This window comes from Fusarium odoratissimum, assembly GCF_000260195.1.
Source record: "Fusarium odoratissimum NRRL 54006 unplaced genomic scaffold supercont1.59, whole genome shotgun sequence".
NCBI classification, from domain to species: domain Eukaryota; kingdom Fungi; phylum Ascomycota; class Sordariomycetes; order Hypocreales; family Nectriaceae; genus Fusarium; species Fusarium odoratissimum.
Genome location: NW_022158785.1, coordinates 21,925 through 45,497, shown reverse-complemented (window position 1 = coordinate 45,497; position 23,573 = coordinate 21,925). Strand labels below are relative to the sequence as shown.

Here is a 23,573-nt window from a genome sequence, read left to right as displayed (position 1 = left end):
AGCTTGGGGAGGAAGAGTGATGGCCCGGATGGCAGACAGACTTAAGAGTTTAATTGTGTTGGAGTAACAAAAGAGAATAAATTACATTATATAGGAAATAACATCGCTTGTCTTCAGCATTACCGATATTTGTCCCTATAAACTCCACCACTGATACCCTACAAAGAAAGGTTCAAAGTCTGAAATGTGTTGCAAACCTCCTCCAAGAAATACTGCACCCTCTCCTCCTCAAACAAATGCGCCCTCGCAATGATGGTAACCTTCAAGCTCATTCCATCAGGCTCTACCTCTCCCGCTATCGCCAAGTCATACAGCGGCTCATCTTTCCTCAGCTCAACATGCTTCGACAAGACTCCCATCTCAACACGTTGTTGCTCTACCTCACTCTCGGGATGATACTCAAAGTTATGGTATGTAACACAGCATGCGAAATTTGCAGTGGCCTCTGACCAGTCTGTGCAATTGCGCTTGATCTCCTCGAATCCAAGTGTCTCGAAAGGCAAGCTTCGCAGGTATTGGTCTTGCATGTCGCGGAGCATCTGGTGATGATTCTCGTCTGTGCCTATGTGTGCGCGAACGGGTACGGCATTTGTGCATGGGCCGATGATGTCCTGGCAATTGACCGGCAGTCCTTGACGACCTGAAACAATGCGACCGAAGACAACGTCGCTGGACCCAGATTCCCTCGACAGCACTAACGCACAGGCAGAGTTAAACACCGTCGCCTGCGTAGCGATACTGCTTCGAATAGCTTGGCTTGGAACGCTGACAACCTTTGACAAGTGCAATGCCTTCGAAGGTGCCACCTCCCGGCGACAAGCCACGTTGCTCGTATCGCTCAAGACGGTCATGGGAGAACCTCCGATCACGTCACGCCAGAACTCAAAACCCTTCTCTTGACTGTTGGCAGTGTACTCCATGTACCGCCTGAACTGCGTCGGTGGAAGAAGCGACATGCCGTTGAAGAGGATGTGAAGGTTGCGCACGATTGGCTCCAAGCTCAAACCATCATACAAAGCGTGCGATAGTCGCAGTAATACTCGTACTGAAGATGACTGCTTGAGAATAGCGATCCGTATCAACGACTCTCCAAGACGAATGGGATCCTGCGCATGCTCATCCAGGAAATCGTTGGTAGCAGTGTTGACGTTTTGGTTGGTGACAATCGTCTCGATTGGCACGTCGAGATGCTTCAGAACCACTTGGTAGAGCTGGTCTGAAGCTAGTACAAAGACTGTTCTGAACATGTCGATGTGCTGAACCAGAGAGTGACAAGCATTGACAAGAGTAGCAGGGTCTGAGTCGACGGGGAAGTCAATGTAGAAAGGCGTAAGAGGCCGTGGGGAACCGGTTCCAGGACTGAAGAGGAAGGACTTTTGCATTTGGGTGGACTGGTAGGTGTCTTGGATTGAATCCAATGAGATGCTGAGCTGTGAGCAAATCTCTCGCTGGACGAAACCTTGTGGATCCTCGTGCGAAAGAAGTTCGAATGGGCTGTAATCGTCGACCTGTACCTCTTCATCGCCAGTCTCTGTACCAGCTGACTCGAGCTTCTTGGAAAGCTGGAACAAAACCGGGTAGTCGAAAATATCCTTGACCACTATCGTAGTATCCAGCCGACGACCAAGTCTCATGGCCAGCTTTGTCGCCATCATCGAGTGTCCACCGAGATCAAAGAAGTTATCAGTGATACCGACTTCAATGCCAAGAAGCTTAGAAGCCTCGTCACATAAGATGACCTCAGTCTCGGTGCGAGGAGCGACACGGGCAGACCAGCCTTGCTTGTCTTGACCATTGGTCGATGTGGTGCGTGAAGCAAGGCCTTCGCGGATGACGACTGCAAGGTGAGCAAAGACGGGATTGTCGAAGACATCTTTGACAGTGACGCGGACATTGAAGCGCTGTTCAACTCGCGAGATGAGCTTCGTGGCTAAGAGAGAATGTCCACCTAGTTTGAAGAAGTCATCAGAAATCTCAACCTTCATCCCGAAAGTCGCAGTCGCCTCGTCGCAAAGTATGGCCTCGATGTCACTGATAGGGACCACTTGTGCAGGCGGCGCGGTCTGGTGCTTGGGTACAATTCGAGCCTGGCGTGCAAGTTCCTTCCTGTCGACCTTGCCATTGGGATTGAGAGGCATTTGATCCAACACCACGATGCTGGAGGGGATCATGTACGATGGAAGCAGGGACTGCAGTCGCTCTCGAACTTGTAGCGCGGCCCGACGTCTCTGCAATCCCTGTAGCGGACGATTGGCGAGAGTAGCTGAGCTTCGAAGATGGTTGTCAGTCGGGAACTTGATCAGCGTGCGGCGGGTGTCCGAAGGCAATGGGAAGTGGTGGAAGACAGCATCAAGGGCGCCGCTCTGAGACCACTGACGCGCTGCGCTGATTTCCAAGCGAAACCCACACTCTTGAGCAAGTTGGGAAAGGTCAGGAACAGAGAGAGATGCACGGCTCTCAGCATCAGAGCGAATTGCGGAGATCCAAGCGTTACCATCGAGCTTGGACTCTTCTTCTGCCTCGAGGGACTCAACGATCTGTCGCTCAAAGGCGGTCTTGGCGAAAGGGATGTTGCTGATAGCCACGGCCTCGGAACTCTTCGAGCGTCGCAGGAAGTGCAAGAGAGAATTGCGATCCATTCGTGATGCGCCAAAGTCGACCCAAGTGCCCTTCTCAATTGTATGCACAGGCACTGAGTCGCGGTCACGTATGTGCACGACAGCCGCATATCGGTACGCACTAAGCTCATTCGTAGCATGCATGTTCTTCGGAAGAATCTCAACATGATGAACTAGATCAGGGAAGCGGTCTTGTAGTGTGGTGAAGAAAGCTGGCTCGACAAGCAACTCCTCCTCGCGTTCCTCCAACTCAGCCATCTTCTGCCTAACAGAGTCCTTGGTCGCATTGTCACCTAATGTCCTGACAGCTCTGGCAGCGAGGAAGTGCTTGTTGGTAGCGTTAGTTCGCATGTCGCCGAAGAACAGGCGCTTCACGCCGGGGAGATGAACCAAGGTATCCGCTACTTGAGCCAGGTACTCTGGTGAAGGGAAGTACTGGGCGACTGAATTGATCACCACGAGCTCTGGGTGAAGATCACTCAATTGGCTGATGTCTTGCGCTGTACCGACGTGGACCTCGGCCTTGCCGGCCAGAGATGTGACGGACTTGATAACGCTGTTGGTAAACGCGGCGGCTGACTTGGATGGCTCAAGACCCCTATAGCTTTGAAGTCCGTCGCCGAGGTTGAAAAGGATCATGCCACTACCAGTTCCCACCTCAAGGACATGACCCGGAGCCTGACCATCACGGAGCGCCTCGATAGTGTCATCAAGCCACTCCTGCATCTCCGCCTTGTCAATCTCGCTCCCATCATACATAGACGTCCAGCCCTTGAAGTCCTTTCCAATAGTAGACGGATCAATGTCCCCAATGTCGGCATACATCTCAGTCTCGAAATGATCCTGCCAGCCCTCAACCTGGTTATCGTTCGCGTCACCCTCCATAGAATGATCGTGATCAATGACGACGAAGCCAACCAAGTCTGCCTTCTCACCGTCATCCTTCTGCACAACGACAGCAGCATCGCGGACAGAGCTGTGGCTGAGCATAGCAGCTTCCACTTCAGCTGACTCAATACGGTTGCCGCGGATCTTGAACTGCGTGTCCATGCGACCGAAGAACTCAATGAGGCCGTCGCCTACTCGGTACCGCACGCGGTCACCTGTGCGGTATGCCCTTACTCGCTGGCCATCGACTTCAATGTGAATGAAGCGGTTCTTGTTGAGAGCTGGGTCGAAATAACCTCGCGCAAGACCATCGCCAGTGACGACGAGCTCTCCCATGACGCCGACACCAACAAGCTTCTGGTTCAGGTCGGTGACGTAAGCTCCAGAGTTGTTGACAGCTCGCCCGATCGGAACACCATTGATGAACGAGTCACCAGGTGCGATAGGATACCTCGTACTCATGATACCATTCTCCGTCGGTCCATACCCATTATAGCACTGCCCCCGAACAAGGCTCTGCGCCTCGATCGCATCTTGTCCATCGAAGCGATCTCCTGCTGCCATGAGAAAGTCAAGACCCCTCAAAGCATCGCGCGCATCAGTGAGATACAGCTTCAGCAACGCAGGTGCCATGCATGCAGCGTTGATCTGTTCCTTGATAAACACTTCTTGAAGTGCTTTGACGTCGAGAGTAGTCATGTAGTCAATGCAGACCAATGTTCCGCCGTTGAGGAGGGTGAAGAAGATCTCGTAGGTAGCGCCGTCAAAGGCGATGTTGAACATGTGAGCCGAGCGCGGTTGGGTTGGGAAGTCGGGAATGATGTTACTTCTCATGAGACGGACGATGACGCGATGCTCGACCATGACACCCTTGGGTCGACCAGTGGATCCGGAAGTGAAGAGGACGTATGCAAGACTTGTCGCGGTAGGGTTCGATGCGTCGATATGGGCATGACCATTGAGGCCGTTTGAGTCGCAATACTCCACGGCATCAGCGACACGGACAAACTCCAAGTCAGGTACCTCCAGCTCGGGAACAGGGATGTCTGAGCCCAGGAGCACTATCGTAGGCCCAGGAAGACCAGACAAGATGTCGTTCAGGCGCGCAGAGGGAGACTTGACGTCAAATGGGAGGTAAGCCAAGTTCGCCTTGAGAATACCGATGATCGCAACAATCGCTTCGCATGATCGTGGTGCAAGTACTCCGACCAAAGTCTCAGCTGGCATACCCCGTCGACGAAGCCATGTCGCAAGCAGATCAGAGTGACGGTCAAGCTCAGCATAGGTAAGACGAGACGAAGAGTCGACAACAGCGAAAGAGTCTGGGTAAGCAGCGACTTGCGTGCGGAAGATGTCGACCAAGCTTGCATCACGTGGATACTCAACCTTCTTGATCCTGAGCAAGTCCAAACGACGAAGCTCCTCGATCCCATCCGTAAGAGGAAGAACCGAGATCGGGACCTGAGGCTTCTCAAGACCATTGCGCAGAATCTGGAAGAACACACTGACCACATTCTCAACAGTCTCAGGCTTGAACAGATCTGCCGCAAAATTACAACTACCCTTGAGCCCATCAGCCTCCTGGAATAGATGGAACTCAATGTCGAACCGAGTATACGCCTTGCTAGCAACAGCCTCCGACTCAAGACCTTGGAGCTCAAATCTTCCAAGATCCTTCTGCGAGTGAACTGCAAAGATGAGCTGCGCAAGCGGTGTTCGCGAAAGATCTCTTGAGCCGGGTAGCATTGTTGACACGACGCGCTCAAAGGGGACGTCTTCGTTCTCGAATGCAGCGGTGGTAGTAGCTCGGACTTGACGGACTAAGGAGCCAAAGGTTTCTTCGTCATCGACGGTAATGCGCATGCACTGTGTGTTGACGAAGAAACCGATGATGCTCTCCAACTCCCAGCGATTTCGATTGGCGATGGGCGTGCCGATAACAGCGTCGTCAACGCCAGTGAGACGGTAGTGCGCTGCGCGGAAAGCAGCAAGTAGCACGGCGAATGAAGTGGTGTTGTTCTCGTTGCAAAACTCGCGTAGGTTCTGGTACAGCTGTCCATCGATAGACACTGGCACGACTCCTGCTTCACCGGATAGAAGAGCCGGACGAGGGAAGTCGGTGGGTAACTTGGCCGGTGAACAATCGGCGAGCTGCTTCTTCCAGTAGTCAAGTTGCTTCTCGTGTTCGAGCGCTTGAGCCTCCTGCTTCTGCCACATGGCAAAGTCGCTGTACTGGATGGGGAGAGGGTTCATGGCTGAAATGGGATCGCGGCCTTGAAGAGCTGCGGCGTAGAGTTGGCTGAGGTCGTGCCGGAGAACGTCAATTGACCAGCCATCGGAGATAATGTGGTGCATGACGATGGAGAGGACGTAGTCGGTGTCGCTCAGGCGGATAAGAAGTGCTCTCCAGCCTGCCTCGGAAGTGAGATCGAATGGAGTGGTCTGCTCTTGTTCCAGCAGTCGGAGGTAGTCACCGTCTATCGCATCGACGACTCTCAGTTCCTTGGAGAGAGTCTGGTGAATAACCTGTACACCCGCGCCGTCGTGGTCCTCAAAGGTAGTGCGCAGGGTCTCGTGGCGCTGCTCCAAGGCCATCAGAGCACGACTCAGTGCATCAATGTCTACCAATCCTCGCATGCGAACAGCGTAGGGAATGAGATACCATAGAGCGCCGACCTCAAGCTGATCCAGGAACCAGAGTCGACCTTGAGAGTAAGACTGCTCAACAGGTCCATCGCGAGTCGTCGTTGGGATGAGGGTATATGGCACAGCGCTACCGTTGACAATAGCCTCAAGGCCAGCGAGAGTAGGGTTCTGATAGATGTCAGAGACCTTGAGCTCTATACCTGCTGACCGAGCCATGTTGACCATCTTGATGGCAGTGATGGAGTGGCCGCCCAGCTCAAAGAAGGTTGATCCAATGTTGGCAGCGCCAGATTCGAGACCCAGGCATTGGCACCATACCTCCTCGAGCTTGGATCGGCTGCTGGTTGTTGGAGAGCTCAATTGAGATGGTAGGGAGCTGGTTCCTTGGAGCTGCTGGGCCAAGATGTCGCGACCGATAGAGCGAAGCTTTCGTCTGTCGACCTTGCCAGTGGCGGTGCGAGGAATATGTTGCATGCTGATGTAGCACGATGGGATGGAATGACGGGGGAGGACCTGCTCCAGTTTCGCACTCATCTCCTTGGTAGCAGCCAGATCTAGGATGGTAGCATCTCCTGCAGCCTCAGTTCCCTTAGAGACTATCAAGAATGCCACGAGAACAGTGCTCGTAGGCGAGTCCGATGTCTTGACAGCTTCAACAACAATTGACATGTCGTCAGGTAATTGCTGTCGGAGATGAGTCTCAACTGCACCAAGCTCAACGCGCTGCCCTCTGATCTTGACCTGCGAGTCCATGCGACCGAGACAAACGACAGTGCCATCGGATGCATAACGCGCAAGATCACCAGTTCTGTAGAACTTTAACCCGTTGGGTAGCTGTTTGGAAGGGTACCATGCTGGAACTGTTGAGAAGAAGGGCGACTTCTCTGTTGGTGGAGGAATGATGTAGTCGCGCGCAATGCCTGGACTCTCAATAACGAGCTCACCAATCGCGCCAATTGGGACTAGACGGTTGGGGTCGCTGGGATCAATGATCCAAGAGTGCGCGCCAACTGAGCGGCCGATGTTGTTTGGGTCAGCCCCTGATGAACTAATGTTGCCGACGAAACAGATGGAAGAACTCTCGCTCTGGCCGTAGCCATCTAAGAGTTGAACGCGAGGAGCCCAGATGGCGTTGACAGAGGGTGACATCTGCTCGCCAACTAGCACCAAAGTCTGCAGTCCAGGGACATCTTCAGGCTGAAACGTGCCCATGTAAGATGGTGTCGCCATCATCCAATTGACATTGGCCCTGTTGATGAAAGCAGGAACATTGTTCATGCGATCGTCATCAGAGGGAATACATACGCAGCCGCCGTGGATCAGAGTCGTCATGATCTCAAGAAGACACGCGCCAAATGCATGAGATCCAAATTGAAGAGCGCGCGTGTCGCTGTTGATACCGAGTGCAGACCCGAATTTGAGGGCACAAGAAGAAAAGGCTCGATGCTCGATCATGATGCCCTTGGGATCGCCCGTGCTGCCAGATGTGAAGATAACATAGGCTAGGTCCTCTGGAGTAACCGTGGCAAGAACAAGATCCGAAGTAAAGGCGCAGGTGCAAATGAGCGATTGGACAAGCTCATCATCAACAATAATACATCGCTCGATAATGCCTCGCACTTTGCCACTGTAAAGCCTGGAAGTAAGCGCCACTGTCGCTCCCGTCTGCCCAACGACCTGCGCTACTCTAGCAGGCGGATCATTCGGATCAATGAGCGTAAAAGCATGGCCAGCTTTCATGACGGCAAGCATTGAAGCGACGACCCATTTTGACTTCTCAAAGTAAGTTGGGAGTATCGCGTGCTCCTGGTCTGCGGTGCTGAACTTGATAAGTGCGGCTAGGCGGGAGGTGATGTTGTCAAGCTCGGAGTAGGTCCATTCTCCGTCCCAAGCGCAAACTGCAGCTTTGCTGGGAGATAGAAAAGCATTTTTGAGCATCTCTTTGTGGATGAGGGTGTTCTGTGAAGGGATGGGGTGTGAGTTCCAGCTCTGGATCTCAGCTTGATCCTCTGGTGTCAAAATGTCGACTTCACCCGCAGATGGTAGCTCATCTGGCGAGTCTCGTAGGCGCTGGATCAAATGACCTAGTTGTCGCAGGAGGCGAGCTATTTGCTGGGAGTCGATGAGGCTCCCGTCATATCTGGCAACGATTGATACCCCATCACGGATCATTTGACAGTGGAGTAACAGAGCGCGATTGGTGCAGGGCATGAATAGCTCAGACTCTCCAGTCTTCTGGTGAAGGTCACAAGAAGAGGCCTGCCCAGTTTCAGCATCAGTGACGAGCAGAACGGTTTGGAATCCGCAAGCAGCAGAGCCATCATCCCCCGTGGAAGCGATGTTGCGAAGACCGACATCTGCAAACTGGCGGATGGCATCATCGTTGACATTGACTGCGCTGATGATATCTGACAGAGACTGGTCAGAGGCACAGTGTACGCGGAAAGGTATAACGGTCCGTGTTGGGCCATTTGCCAGCAGTTGCTGTTGCTCTGTCACTACGCCGAACAACGCCTCGGGCGAGTGCGTGTAGCGTGACAAGAGAATCGCAAGCGCTGTTCGGCAGACAGCTATACTGGGCCAAGTCGACTGAGCCGAGGCTGTGAAGCAGATATGCTGGTCTGCCCTTGCGTTGGGATAGGGAACAGCCAAGGGAGAAGTCAAGTGCGGAAACGCTGACGCATTCAGATCACTCAAGTAGTCCTCCCAGAACTGAGTCGCAGGATGGATACCGCCAGTTTCAGGAGTCTTCGACCCATCAGTAGGAGTCAACGACAGACCATCATCCTCAGGATCCGAATACTCAGGCGTGTAGGGCCTGTTGGAGAGTTCATCATGCCCATGCTTGTAAGCCTTCAGAACTCTTCCAAGAATCAGCTCTTGAAAGGTGCTATCGACTAGGGCATGGCTGAAAGTCCAGACGAGGAGCTTCTTCTTTCCAATAGGGTCGTCAAGAAGAACAAATCTGTTGCAACGAGGCCCAGAGGCCGCAGCTGCCGCTTCATCCTGCACAACGGCATCTTTCTGATCAACAGATGTACAAAACATCCATGAGAAGACAAAGCTCTCTTTCAAGACAACCTGATACGAATCTCCGCTCGAGGAAGTAAACGCGCATGTCCTCAGGGCAGGAGTTCGGTTGATGGTATCTTTCCAAGCAGCAGCCAAGTTTGAGATGTCGATGTCATTGCTGATCTCATAGGCAACATGGCCAATGGACCGTTGCTTGTTACTACCAGCGCAGTCAATGACATCCTGTTGGAACGCCGTGCTGGGGAGGATATTCTCGATTCTATCTCGGCCTAGACCGAAAGAACGAGTGACTTCCTCGACAAGAGTGTCGGTGTGACTAGCATCGTCACTGGGCAGCAACAAAGGCATGACTGGTTGTGTAGAGCCACTCTTGGTGTTGAGTGATGTCATGTTGAATGTAAGAGAAGTGTTTGAAATTGAAGGATTGTCCGACTGAGTAACATGGGGGTTTGAGTAGGCAATAAGAGTCTCCCACCAAAGTCACAGCTTGTACAAGCTGATAGGACAGAATGCTTCAGTATCTCAGGGTGAACCACTCCTGCTGGCTGTCAACCTTTTCTGTATATACCTCAACTGCAGGAATGCAGCGCACCATGCAGCAATTCTCGTGTTGGCACCATATCTGAGCCAACATTACGTGCTCCTTACCAAAGAGGCACATCGGCATCCCAAAGTTCCCAGGATGATCATCCAATGTCTAAGGCTCTGGATGCTTCCATCATGAGGTCTCATCAAAAGATCCTGCGAGGCGTATTCTGTCTCATCCAGCCTCGCACGATGTTACCCGCTGTCATTTCTCGACGGCGTCACAGCCTGCAAGTTTACTGCAATGCTATCTTCAGCTGACCTGCTGATCCTTCATATGATTCAGATTCTGGCAGATCCTGATCCTGCAATTGGGTGAGTGCACTGATTGGCTACCACGGGTTATTCTGCAGGGAGTGATAATGGGTGTTTGTGGCGCTGACCTGCATAAGTAGGGCTTACTCTCGGCTGAATCCTACAGCCCGCGGGAGGGGGCGGGAGAGAGACAGGCCAATCAGTCTGACATTATAATCTGCATACTAAATCGTCCCGTGTCTCGGTAGTACGCGGTTTACAAATCTATGCGAGCCGGTCAATTGCCGGTAGTGGTCAATTGCCGAATTTAGTAGTTTACTTAGCAGTTGAGGGTGATGCCTTGTTATAAGGTAGGCTAGTAAAGGGCCAAGATGCTACTTACTATTTACAGTATTAAAATATTACTAATTAATTACAAACGAATTTACAAAAATAGTAATAGTAGTCTAAAATAATTCCAGGTATCTTTGCATTACCCTTTATGACACCCTGTATAGCAAATGCCCTCCTGTCTCTTCGTTTCACTACCTCTATCACACATTAAAGCCGTAAACAAAACACCCACTTACACATCAAGTCCTTTACCAGCACTCAATCTCTCCAAATTGTTCTGAAAAGGCATGACCATTTGCAAGCACCATGGCTTCCCAAGAACACCCTAGCTGGTTGACGGCCCTCCTAGCCGACACAAGGCCGCCCCCAAAGCTCTTCGCCTGGTCTCCCGCCAACATCCAGCCAAAGCTTGATGAAGGCATTGACATGGGAAGTTCCAACAGTGATGAAGAGTACGACAATGATGCCTGTGTCGATTCCTCAACAGACTCTGATGAGCGCATTTATATCATCGGTCCTGGCAACATTGGCCGATTGTACGCAACTCACATGGCTCGCCATCCCAATGCACTCCCCATCACCCTCGTCGTTCATCGAAAGGAACTGCTATCGCAGTGGGCGTCATGTGAAGGCGTCGGGCTCGCAGACCTAACCAGCGGCAAACTCTTCCTCAACAAACGCTTCACCGTCGAGTGGTGGACCGAAACAAGACCTCACTACGGTCCTGTGAAAGAAGTCGCAGACGGAAAGAAGCTTCACAACATCTTCATCTCCACAAAGGCAGAAGCTGGACTCGCAGAAGCAGATCGCATTCGTCGCTACCTTGGGAGATGCAGCTCTATCGTCTTTGCTCAGAACGGAGTCTGCAAACTCTGGCCTCCCCACGGCCCTTTATACATCTCTCATCGATACCCGAGCGGTGATCCTCCAACATTCTCCGCATGTGTCGTGAGTCATGGGGTTGCATCGGCAGGTCCTTTCCTGAGCGTCCATGCGGCTCCGGCTGACGCATACATCGGGCCTGTGTTCTGGGCATCTGATCCCAAATCGCCGTGGGAGCAGCCATTGGATGACTTCTTTATCCGGCATATTGCCACAACACCGCTTGTGAACACGAAGCAGGTGTCCTCCGGGGAGATCTGGCTCCTTCAGCTGGAGAAGTTGGTCATGAATGCGGCAATCAATCCACTCACGGCTCTACTGCGCTGCAAGACGGGGGAATTGTTTACATCCTATGACTCGGATGATCCTTTGACACGGGTGATCGATAAGCTCCTCTGGCAAACAAGTGCTGTTATCCAAGGTCTTATTGACCACGATACGAGCCGCAGCGTTATCACTTCCTACGCTGAACAAATTCTACGACATGGGCCGGGGTGCAATCTGCAGCAAAGCGATTCCAAGGTCCGAAAGAAGTTAATAGAGAGGTTCTCACAGCCAATCTTGAAGTCAAAGCTTTATGCATTTGGTCTCAAGATATTTGAACATCGCAGCTCTATGCTACAGGATATAGAGGCTGGAAGGAAGACTGAGATACGGGACTTAATTGGTTGGGTTGTGGATATGGCTTGTTTTTTGGGTACAGATCTAGATGTTAGCGTGCACAGGGGCTTAATTGGGTTAGTTGAGCGCTGTGAGAGCTTGGATAAGGTGGAGTTGGGTAGAGCATTGCTGTAATACAGGGTAGATTAGGCCTAGACTACTGTAAATGTCTTAATATTTTTACTTAACTTAATTTTTAACACGCTAGATTAGTTATAATATTCTTATCTACTATTTTATCCGGTTGTCTTACATTCTACTACCAATAGCTTGGAACAGCATTTTATTAATTGGCAATGCGTAGTTGCCGTAGTGGTCCATACTCCGGCTCGCCCAAAGCAGACAAGCATCAAATCCAAACCTCCCTGTACAGAGAATCCTTACCTCACATCAGCATGAGACCACCTCGTATTCCCAATCGAGCATTATACGAGCGGCGATCGACATGTCGTCGGAAACTCAATTTTGCCTATCACATCACATTCACGCGCCAATCTGCGGCTTGTCTAAAAGAAAAGACGGGCCATTAAATCTGCCGCCAGGGATGGCCACGGAGTAAAATGGAAAATTCCGATTGGACTGCAAGGGGATTTTCTCAAGACAAGAAAGTGGACCACAGCGCTCCGAGCCGTAACTCAACTTAATTCCCCGCCTGACAGCATTACCTGGCCTCATTCCCTCATCTCAATCGTCAACGCCACTTCATACCACTCCCAATTATGTACTTAGCCCCCACGTTGAAAAAACCAAGAAATTTCTAGACATATGATCTCATGTAAGAAACCGCTACTGCACTCCCCGCTGAGACAATCACCCGGCAAGTCTCTGTGCCGACATTCCTTCCTTTGTTCCATGCAGTCATCATGCGACGCCCAGAAGAATCCCACTCCCTTTCCTGTGCCGTGCTGACGCATGGGAAGTCCCTTTGTTATGTCTTAAAATATAGCGGGTCCTCGGACTCTGGGTAGATTCCGACGGGAAAACATGCGTGTCCGCGCGCCCGATCAAGGAACGGTATTTGTCGTTACCCCCATTTGCTTTGGGGGTAACATACAGTATTGTTGAGTGAGAAGAGAGGCTTGACGCTTGCAAACCGTTTCTCTATCCATCATTCACTATGGGAAAACGAACAGCGGAGAATTCAGCGGTGAATGGGGAGAGTGAAGAGAAGCATCCTGAGATGGGCATTGATGGGCGTCCGGAGAGAGAGCCTACCTTTCAGGATTATATGGTATGACAACCACAGCGCCATCAAGTTGAAGCAAGTATATGCGGCTAATACCAAAAACTTCTCCTGTTATGTAGAGAGTCTTCAAGTATGCCTCCAAATGGGACCTCCTGGCATATATCGTCGGTGTAATAGCCTCGATCGGTGTCGGCATAACCCTGCCTTTGCTGAACATTGTTTTCGGTAAGTGAACAAATGAGGCCCGACTTTGAAGTTTGATACTAATGAGTCCGTCGGACTGTAGGTCAATTCGCTAGCAAGTTCTCTGACTATGCTGGCACCGAAACGCTTCCGGGCGATGAGTTCCGCTCAAAGCTTAGCGAACTTTGGTGAGTTTAACCCGCGATACGAAAATGCTAGTTTTCGCTTGAGATCTCTAATACGCACCGCGATAGTCTGTACCTGCTTGGTCTCTTCCTCGGTCGCCTTGTGCTGGGCTACATCAACAACGTACGTTCTTTGTCTCAGTGTATTGTTTCTACTACATTTTCTTACCAATTCTCAGTTCGCATTTCGTATGACCGGTGTGAGAATAACCTCCGCCATTCGTCAGGATTACTTCACGGCATTGTTCTCGCAAAGTGTCCATGTACTGGACTCTATGCCACCTGGATATGCCACCACAATCATCACGACCACTGGAAACACTCTGCAGCTCGGAATTTCTGAGAAGTTGGGTGTTTTTGTGGAGTACAATGCCACAATGATCGCTTCAATCATCGTCGCGTTCATCTACAGCTGGCAGCTCTCTCTCGTGACATTCACTGCCGTTGTCTTCATCACTTTCAGTGTCAGCCTGGTACTTCCTTACATTACCAAGGGCCAGACGAACCAGACCAAAGTATGTCCCGATTCTTAGATCCTGCAAGATGTCGCTGATGCAAGAGTTAGTCCGAAGCTCTGGCGATGTCTGTAGCTAGCGAAGCCATGAGCGGCATTCGAATGATTGTCGCTTACGGCGCCGAATCACGCATTGGTAACAAGTACGGCAAATTCGTTGAAGAGGCAAAGAAGCATGCGCAATTTGCTGGCCCGTTTATCGCGCTTCAATATGGCTTAGTGGTATGTCCCAAACAGCCTTTCTGTGCTGCAATCTGCTAACGTGACATTAATGCAGTTCTTCAGCAGTTACGCTGCATTTGGCCTCGCATTCTGGTACGGAACCAGGCTTTTACTCGACGATAAGATCAATCAGCTTGGAGCAATCATTGTCGTCTTGTTCTCTGTCATGATGATTGTCACGGCAATGGAACGAATCTCTACGCCGCTTCTAGCGGTTAGCAAAGCGACAGTCGCAGCTTGCGAGTTCTTCACGGTTATTGATGCACCCCGACCTGAGCCAGGCCATCTCACCGACCCAGATGTGTCTGCGACAGAAGACATCGTCTTGGAGGACGTCACTTTCGCTTACCCCAGTCGACCGCACGTCAAGATCCTCGATAACCTCAATCTGCGAATTGAAACAGGCAAGGTCACGGCGATTGTCGGTCCCTCTGGCTCAGGCAAGAGTACAATCGTCGGTCTTGTCGAGCGATGGTACAGCCTCAAAGACCAGTACGTCATCTCCAAACCAGTCGAGAAGCCGGCGAAGGGTGACACCGATAAGAAGAAGAATGGCGACAAAGAGGAGGACGAGCAAGAGTTACAGGAGCTTTCGTTCGCAGGAGACGAAACAGGACCGCCTGTTGAGCTCCGTGGCCGAATTTCTACATGTGGCCACTTTCTTGATGACATCAACGTCAAGTGGTGGCGATCGCAGATCGGACTTGTCCAGCAGGAACCATTCCTCTTCAATGACACCATCTACAGCAACGTTCTCAATGGTCTCATCGGTACAAAGTGGGAGAATGAGCCTGAAGAGAAGAAGAGGGAGATGGTGCATGAGGCATGCAAGGAGGCATTCGCAGACGAGTTCATTGAGAAACTTCCCGAGGTACGTCAGATCACCCATTGCCAACCTTGATGCTTCAAGCAGAATACTAACCTATTATTCTGACTACAGGGCTACAACACCGCCGTCGGCGAAGTCGGCATCAAACTCTCAGGCGGCCAACGCCAACGCATCGCCATTGCCCGCGCCATAATCCGACGTCCCGCAATCCTCATTCTCGACGAAGCCACAAGCGCAATCGACGTCCGCGGCGAACGAATCGTACAAGCAGCCCTCGACCGAGCCTCCAAGAACAGAACAACAATCGTTATCGCACATCGCCTTTCTACTATCAAGAAGGCTGATAGGATTGTTGTTCTGCGACAGGGACAGGTTATTCAGTCTGGTACTCATGAGGGTCTCTTGACTGATGAGACTGGTCTTTATTATAATCTCGTCAATGCTCAGGCGTTATCGTTGGGAGAACAGAAGGGGGAGAATGAGGTGCTTGTTAAGGAGGAGCGGTCGTCTTCTGTTCATGAGAAGGCACACACCGAGTCCACCATTGAAAACCTGCCCCAAGAGAAGAAAGCCAAGAACAAAGGGCTCCTCTCTAGCTTCGGCCGCTTCTTCTACGAGACCAAGTCCAATTGGTGGATGATGGCCCTAACCCTCTTCTTCTCCGCCTGCGCCGGCGCAGCAGTTCCCTTCCAAGCCTGGCTCTTCGCCAAAGTCATCATAGTCTTCGGCTACCTCCCCGACGAGTCCAAGGTCAGAAGCGAAAGTTCCTTCTGGTCACTCATGTGGACTGTCCTCGCTATTTCCGCTGGTCTTGCCTACTGCGCCACTTTCTTCTTGTCGACGCGCACTGCAAGTACTATTCGTGCCAAGTACCAGAAGCAGTACTTTTTGTCTATCTTGCATCAGAAGGTTGCGTTCTTTGATCACGATGATCACTCGCAGGGGACCATGGCTGCGAGGAGCGCTGAGGATCCGCATCAGCTTGAAGAGCTGTTGGGGTCGAACATGGCAAGTGTGTTTATTGCCCTGTGGACTCTGATGGGAACTATCGCCATCGCACTGGCTTTTGCATGGAAGCTCGCCCTCGTGTCTCTTTGTGTAGTTGTCCCCATCCTCCTCGCTGCTGGGTATTGGCGAATGCGGTATGAGATCAAGTTCGAAGAGATGAACAACGCCGTATTCGTCGACAGCTCCAAGTTCGCGTCCGAAGCAATTGGTGCATTCCGTACAGTAGCATCTTTCACTCTCGAAGGTGCTATCTGCGATCAATTCCGCACCCTCAACAGCAACCATGTCAAGGACGCCTTCAAAAAGGCTCGGTGGGTGAGCTTGCTGTATGCCTTCTCCGACAGCGCAACAATAGGATGCCAGGCTATCGTACTGTACTACGGCGGCCGTCTTCTCCTCAGCGGGGAGTATGACCTAGAGAGCTTCTTCGTGTGCTTCATGTCTGTCTTGAACGCGGGCGAGACAACTGGGCGCGCACTCAGCTTTGGCCCCAACGTTGCTCAAGTACGCGCTGCTGCCAATCGTATCCTTGGATTGAGGGATAGTCAGGTGAAGGGCGGATCTGAAGCTACTGGCGCACGGTTCATTTCTCATGGTGATGGTATGAAGATCGAACTGGACAACATTCACTTCAAGTATCCTACTCGTGACGTGCCTGTCTTCCAGGGCCTCAGTCTCACGATTGAGAAGGGCCAGTTCGCTGCTCTTGTTGGCGCGTCAGGCAGTGGAAAGAGTAGCATCGTCTCTCTTCTTGAAAGGTACGCAGACACTTGTTGACATGTTTGTGATGAATGCTGACATGATGCTACTAACAGATTCTACGACCCTAATCACGGTCGCATCCTCTGCAATGGTCAAGACATCGCCGCCAACAACGTCTACACGTACCGTCGTCATCTCTCTCTTGTTGCTCAAGAGTCAAGCTTGTTCCAAGGTATGTCAAACAGATCGCACCATTATAAAATGACATAGCTAATTATCTTACAGGCACATTACGAGAGAACATCCTCCTCGGCGTTGAGGATAATGTCGACGACGCAACTGTCCATCGCGTATGTCAAGAAGCATCAATCCACGAGTTCATCATGTCCCTCCCAGAAGGATACCAAACCCAGGTAGGTTCACGCGGCGTGACCCTCTCAGGTGGTCAACGACAGCGCGTCGCTATCGCCCGGGCTTTGATGCGAAACCCTGATATCTTGCTCCTCGACGAAGCGACAAGTTCTCTTGATTCGGAGAGTGAGAGGCTGGTTCAAGAGGCTTTTGAGCGCGCTGGCAAAGGGCGCACTATGGTTGTCGTTGCTCATCGTCTTGCGACGGTGCAAAATGCCGACGTGATCTTTGTTCTTGGTGAGGGCAAGTTGATTGAGAAGGGGAGCCATCTGGAGTTACTGGCTGCGCGTGGTGTTTACTGGCAAATGGTAAGTCTTTTCGTGCCCTGGAATTACAGGGCCTTAATTGAGCTGCGTGCTGACTTCAAAACAGTGTCAAAGCCAGGCTTTGGATAAGTAGATGTCATGTTGAGTTTTGCCGCTGCCGCAAGACCTTACCTTGTTTGTCTTTACTGTATTTTAATTCATTGAGATATGCCGATATCTACGTCATTCCAACACCTCTTGTGTTCTAGCCCAGATGTCAGCCACCGTTTCAGTTTGCGTCATCAAAGAGCCTAATCTCTATGGTGCCGCCACTCGTGTGTCACATTTTAGTAAAGCGAGTCGATGTAGAGCAAGCCGATTACGGAATAATTTGATCGGAACTATATGATACTCAATATAATGTAGGTTGGGATTAGGGGCTTGTGCCTAAACCTTTACACGGCGACTCAATTACTAGCTAATTACAAAAACAAAATATATTAGTATTCTATCCAAGACAGTTATTGAATCTCCTGGGTACTGGGTGGGATATGCCGAATAAAGTGTATTCCAGTATGATTGGTGGCAACGATACTGCCAACTCGATGTCGTGAATACTGATCCAATTGAGCGAGAGGTTTTCATGCTGGTTCAATTACACACTTGCTATGCGGTTCTTGGATATAGAGTCAAAGGATCGTTAGAACTTGCCCAACTGCCCATCAGAACCCTTTCGGAGTCGTGAAAAATACCTCGTTCTGGATTATGGACACAAACCATGTTAAATATCGTAAACATCTTACAACATGCGAACGTTTTTTCCATTGGCTGAGAAAATAGTATTAATTTCGTTCAAGGCAAAACCTCTTATTGACAGTACTTTGAAGACAAATAGTTCATCTCTAACAACCTTGACCAACTAGCTAGCCATCTCTCTAACAATAATAACCCAATTGGCAGTATCACGGTCGTCACTGGGACCACCGGGAACAATTGGAACCCTGTACGTATTAGCGCATGACTGTCATACAATGAAGGCTCCAGAAACAAGGACTTACCCGTCATGCCCGTTCCACCTCGAATTGTCCTTCAGCTCGATGCATGTATTAGATTCCGCATTCTTCAGTCTACCGATTTTGTCAGTTTCAAATGAAACTCGTGTAACCAAGCAGAGGCGGATACTTACACCCAAGAGCCAGCACGACTTGCTGACCCACGAACAATGTACCAATGGTCTTGCATATCTGGGGGGGAACTCCCAACTCGGAACTGGTGTTCTGTAACTGTTTTGTCGAAGTACAGCCTTTCTTTAGTAGATAAGTTAGCCACAGATCTGATCGCTCTATGACTAGCGCTTACTCACGATTATCATCTACACGAGCAATGGTCCATGTATCGTCTTTAGTGGACGAGCTGTAAACCTTTTCAAGTCTAAACTTTTGTTTATCATAAGTCAAGTCATATTCAAAGCCGTGGGCTTTGAACCCGTCTAATAAGTGAGTCAGTTATCTTGTCAAGAAGAGAGTACAATTCGGGCGATGTCTTACCTCGCCCAGCATCAAGGGCCAACTGAGATGCGATATTCATGAACATCACAATTGCTTTGTCATATTGGAGTGGCAGACGATCGTCTAGTTGACTGTCATTGGCTTTTCGAGGGGTCTAACTCAGGAAGTTAATCAAGATACTGAAAAGACAATACCGACTTACAACAAGAGCAGCCTCCAATTTCTTCTTCAGTTCATTAATCTTTTCTTCTTTAGAGTTGACGTCATTCTTCTGGTTCTTCAGATTATCCTTGGTAGTCTCTAATTCCTTTTTCAGTTCGTTGATACTGTCTTGTTTAGACCTGACGTCATTCTTCTGGATTACCAGATCATCCTTGGTCGCTTTCCACTCTTCGTAAGTAGGTAGGGGTTCTTCCTTTAACGTCTAAGCGGACGTTAGCCGCATTTCTTGGACTTGAAAGGAAGGGAGTAACTTGCTGGGAGTAACAATCTGAAGACATTGGGACTAAGATATTGCGAGATCCGTTCGGGATCACAAGCAACAAGTGGGTCTCTTGTAACTGCATCAACCTTTCCAATCATGTTAGGACCACGATAATAACATATAGACATAAAGGTTTTACCTACCTCTCGAACAATCTTGATCATCTCAAATCGACAATCATGGGCTGCCTTTTCTAGACCAAAAATATCTGCTTTATAAGGCTCGAATTTGTTGATTGGCAATGGCTTCTCGATAGGTTTATCATCTCGCGTCTTGTTCAGCGTATAAGGGGCAAGAGCAGCAGCATTTTCCGCCTCCTCCCTAGCTTTGACACGCTCATTGTAGTGTCTTTCTTTGTTCTCCTGATCTTTCTTCATATCTTCGTCAAAGTCTTTCGGGATTGTCAGAGCTTCACGCGTGAAGAGCCTAATCTCATTTCTGTTAAACCCTCCAATCACTGAAAATCAAATGTCAGCCTAATCTTGGAAACATGGAACATTCGGGAAAGGCATACTGGTATGAATTTGACCCCACATCATCTTGTAATCCTGTTCCTTTTTAATAGTTATTCTTAGTATGTTTCCAGGTTCTTTACTTACAGTGTATGCGTCATATAAAGCCGCAGTATAAACTCCAGCGTTTTCATAGTCCAGTGGCGAACCTTTTCTGGTCTGCTCGTGGTAACTTCGCAAAGAGGTATACTTGGTCAGAACGGCGCTGCAGATCAGTGTCAGTAGAGTTTCTTGCTAGGGGCTTGGGGTACTCGCCTTACTCGTTGCGGGCCTGTGGCACGTAACATTAATCAAAAATAATTAGCATGGATATGGTGAGGCTTCTTCACTCACAAGCAGCGACTGCATCTGGAAAGCTCATGGCTACCGCTTTGAGACTTTCCAAAGTCCACTCTTTGATATTATCGTTCCGAATGTCACCGCCACCAGACCATGTAACGCTAGAGTGAGTAGTCAGAATTGACGCATAATACATTACCAACTGAGCCTTACCTAATCTTGGTTCGAGCTTTCTTGTCATTAGAGTTATTTTCAACTCCGCCGTCCACTGCACCAGACACGTCGAAACCACTGATATTTGCCCCGAGCTCAAGCCCACCAGACAGACTATTCTTCTTTATGGTTTCCTCAGTAGTGACGGTGACAAGGGCATCAAACTCGCCACCCTCAATAAAGCCGGAGATGAAGCAGTCACCATAGATCTCCGTGAACTGTCCTGGCTCGATATGGTCAATTGGGGCAAACTCAGTGATATTGTCAGCAATCAGCCGTTGGTTTGTAACCTTGACGTGCACCAGATACTTAATATCAGCATTTTTGATATCAGTAGAGTCTACGAACGCAGCTTTGCCGGACAGTTGACCCATGCCTGCCATTTTGATAGATAGAGCACCTGCATCGAACGATCAATATTATTTCCTCTCCAAACATTGGTTGAAATCATGCCATACCGCTTACGTCGAGCTTCTTGAGAACCTCTGAACCATTCTCAATAAAGCTGGCCTCCCAGCTCACCACCTGACTGACTTCCTTCTGTCCATCAACAACCACCCTGGAAATGGTGCCACTTGCTCCATCAAGTACCTCTTGCGGCTGGTGCTGCAGGGTACCCCCAGTTATTCGCTTAGATTCGGAGGTAGCAGCATCTGTCTTCTGGGTAAGTTGCGCAGCACGCAAGTCAATCTCAGTTGCAGGGATATTGCCAGGCTTGCGGACAACATCATTGACACAAAGAGTTTGGGTGTAGGAGTTGAAGCCCATGCCTAAGCGCATGGCGCCATTATACGGTGCCAACATGAGAGCCATGATGATATAGAGAGGGATGGATTGGAAGATTTCAGAAGGACCAAGCAAGGTGAGTATGGAGAATGATAAACCAAATGAGGATAGAGATACTAGGGGTTTTTGAGACGCACCCAAGTAACCAGATGACAGTGACAGGATGAGTAGAAGCTTCATACATTGGATGTGACAGTCCACGACCTTCCGTTGTGTATGCATGGCTTATACTGTCTAAGACTTGGTGTTTGGATAAGTATGGAATGGGTAATGTCTGTGGCGCAGGTTCACTAATCTAACTCTTTCCTCTGTAGCAACAAAATGATATTTTTCTTCTTTGACACAAACCCCTCTGGCGTATATTTACAAAGCTGAAATAGCAGAGACGGGCTAGGGAGGCGATCGATCACCACAACCCTGGTGATCTCTAGCAGCCACGGCGCCGGAGTGGTGGACGCCCTCTTCCTGGGTTGTCGCACATCCGGAGATACCATGAGCACGGATACTAACATTAGCCTTAAAAAAGAAATAGCGCAGGGTGTAGCCAGTTTATCCTTTTAAAGAGCTCCTCTTTACAGGTATGTTGAATTTAGGCTACGAGCAGCGATACCAGAAGAGGAGACAATGGACCTTGTAGATGCCTTCCCGGAAGATCCTTTTCATCCTACAATCGAATATATCGCTATCAATCAAACCCCATTCTCAGTACCATGGGGTAAAAAAACAGTACGACTAGGCAAAGGCTTTAACAGTCGGCGGGGAGAGCAAGATGAGCTTTTTACGAAATCCTTGGCATTCAAAGATGTGGACAATACACCTCTCCAATATCGAAAATGTCAGATCACGGCAATAAGGGACGAGTCAGGCTCAAGCATCGCCTACGCATCTGAGAACGCGAGCTTCGCCGTCAGCGGATCAGTAGGCAAAGGGTTTTTCTCTGCTTCTGTTACAGGAAGCCTTGAGAAAAGCGTGCACAATAATAGAAACGTTGTTTATATCATCTTGAGAATAACAATGAAGATGGCTAATTCTTTCTTGACAGGATTCAAATATTAGCGTTCATGCGGACCATATATGTGGTCAGATCGAAATGCTCCGCGTTCCTCAACTGGAGACAGATGCAGTTAGACTTTTGAACACATCTTCTGACCCGATCATCGAGTTTCAAAACGTATATGGCGACTTTTACGTAGCAGGATATCGCCTGGGTGCAGTGAACGACACCATGATCTCTGGGAAACTCGCCAACAAGACATTCTTCGATGCTAAACGTGCAGTGGCCGAAGGCAAGGTGGCTTGGGCCAAAGTCCACAAGTCTATCAACGAAATATCAGCATCGGATAGCAACGAGGGTTTGATCAGGGTTGATGCGTTCGACTCGCTCATGGACTTTCACTCCACCTTCTCGGTACAAACGGACGACGACATAGTTCGTATGGGTGACGTGGCTGCTAAGAATAAGCAGCGAGCAATGACGATTGCAGCCAGGGCTACTGAGACATTATGGAAGGATTTCTCGCTGGGCTACGAGGATGCAGTGTATCAGGATGTGGTTGATCGCCTCTGTGATAGAGGGCTTGTCACGGAATTGTTACTGGCTCCTTTTGCGACGCTCCGAGAGTATCAATATCTCCTTGCTCGTAGAAGAATCACTATGCGTTAGTGGTACCATACATACTAACTTTCATTACTTTGAATGGGAAAATAGAAAGAAAAGCAATTCTACCGTTTCCGTTTCCTTGGTGATTACATGCCTAATGCGGATAAGACGAACTAGTGCACTACAATAACGGATTCAACGACATGGTGCCACCATCAACAATAGGCCGTTACCCATCAAAGCGCAATCACATGCATCGGACCATCTGACCTGATGTAATTTAAGTACTACTCGTTTATTGGACCGTATTGTAGTTACTACTGGGGTGTCTCTTGACTGGAATTGTGCAATTAACTGTCCATAGTCCTGATGCGTATATGTCGTGATGCGGTATTGCTCAACTTTGCTGAAATGCTGACAAACTAGAAGACGCGGAGCTGAAGTTCGGAGTCCATGGCTATGAAATCTTGAGCACCTCATGTCTTAGCTAGGGACCCAAGGTCATCTAGTCAGGTGCGGGCCAACCCGCCATCATTCCAGATATTCGGCGTTGTTTTATCCCTTTAGAAAGCCATGCCGCTCTTAGTAAGGAATTTAGTAAGGAACTAGCTGTCGATCAAGGTTAACTAGCGCAGCATGAAAGTCAAATTCCGTTCAGCCGCAACGACACCACTCGCATCTTGGAATTAACCTATGCCCTCCTCAGGAATTGAAGCTGATTATTGGTTATTGATACAACTGTTTAATTACATGTCCCAACCAAGAAAGCCAGTCAGCCGCCTTTTGGTAGTCGTGGAAATAATGCT

At 49.7% G+C, this 23,573-nt stretch overlaps 5 protein-coding genes across 5 annotated transcripts; 3 read left to right on the top strand and 2 right to left on the bottom strand.

Annotated features, from left to right (window-relative positions):
* Positions 1-8: 8 nt before the first annotated feature.
* On the bottom strand, positions 9-9,990 carry FOIG_15793 (enniatin synthase). The gene has a single exon (XM_031217181.1). It carries the CDS (start codon positions 9,573-9,575, stop codon positions 159-161), a length of 9,417 nt encoding a protein of 3,138 aa, XP_031053078.1. The 5' UTR covers positions 9,576-9,990; the 3' UTR covers positions 9-158.
* Positions 9,991-10,442: 452 nt separating this feature from the next.
* Positions 10,443-12,109, top strand: FOIG_15792 (uncharacterized protein). The gene has a single exon (XM_031217180.1). The coding sequence runs from the start codon at positions 10,665-10,667 to the stop codon at positions 12,033-12,035; it is 1,371 nt and encodes a 456-aa protein (XP_031053077.1). The 5' UTR covers positions 10,443-10,664; the 3' UTR covers positions 12,036-12,109.
* A 778-nt stretch (positions 12,110-12,887) lies between these two features.
* On the top strand, positions 12,888-17,691 carry FOIG_15791 (uncharacterized protein). Its single transcript, XM_031217179.1, has 11 exons — positions 12,888-13,131; positions 13,206-13,311; positions 13,373-13,457; positions 13,524-13,578; positions 13,634-13,969; positions 14,020-14,190; positions 14,246-15,061; positions 15,131-16,785; positions 16,843-16,961; positions 17,015-17,448; positions 17,513-17,691. Exons 1-11 carry the CDS (start codon positions 13,018-13,020, stop codon positions 17,537-17,539), a joined length of 3,918 nt encoding a protein of 1,305 aa, XP_031053076.1. The 5' UTR covers positions 12,888-13,017; the 3' UTR covers positions 17,540-17,691.
* Positions 17,692-18,304: 613 nt separating this feature from the next.
* On the bottom strand, positions 18,305-21,194 carry FOIG_15790 (uncharacterized protein; the record flags this gene model as incomplete). Its single annotated transcript, XM_031217178.1, has 13 exons — positions 18,305-18,386; positions 18,444-18,512; positions 18,572-18,692; positions 18,749-18,874; positions 18,933-19,047; positions 19,096-19,317; positions 19,521-19,834; positions 19,892-19,925; positions 19,977-20,094; positions 20,150-20,160; positions 20,233-20,329; positions 20,382-20,781; positions 20,840-21,194. 13 exons carry the CDS (start codon positions 21,192-21,194, stop codon positions 18,305-18,307), a joined length of 2,064 nt encoding a protein of 687 aa, XP_031053075.1.
* Positions 21,195-21,791: 597 nt separating this feature from the next.
* FOIG_15789 (uncharacterized protein) lies at positions 21,792-22,830 on the top strand (the record flags this gene model as incomplete). Its single annotated transcript, XM_031217177.1, has 2 exons — positions 21,792-22,085; positions 22,210-22,830. 2 exons carry the CDS (start codon positions 21,792-21,794, stop codon positions 22,828-22,830), a joined length of 915 nt encoding a protein of 304 aa, XP_031053074.1.
* Between the last annotated feature and the right edge of the window lie 743 nt (positions 22,831-23,573).

Excerpts from the sequence above, each read along its gene's own strand:
- FOIG_15793 (XM_031217181.1), bottom strand. The coding sequence starts at position 9,575 with ATGACATCACTCAACACCAAGAGTGGCTCTACACAACCAGTCATGCCT.
- FOIG_15792 (XM_031217180.1), top strand. The coding sequence starts at position 10,665 with ATGGCTTCCCAAGAACACCCTAGCTGGTTGACGGCCCTCCTAGCCGAC.
- FOIG_15791 (XM_031217179.1), top strand. The coding sequence starts at position 13,018 with ATGGGAAAACGAACAGCGGAGAATTCAGCGGTGAATGGGGAGAGTGAA. Across the intron at positions 13,970-14,019 it reads GCCAGACGAACCAGACCAAA|TCCGAAGCTCTGGCGATGTC; the intron begins GTATGTCCCGAT and ends TGCAAGAGTTAG. Across the intron at positions 16,962-17,014 it reads AGAGTCAAGCTTGTTCCAAG|GCACATTACGAGAGAACATC; the intron begins GTATGTCAAACA and ends ATTATCTTACAG.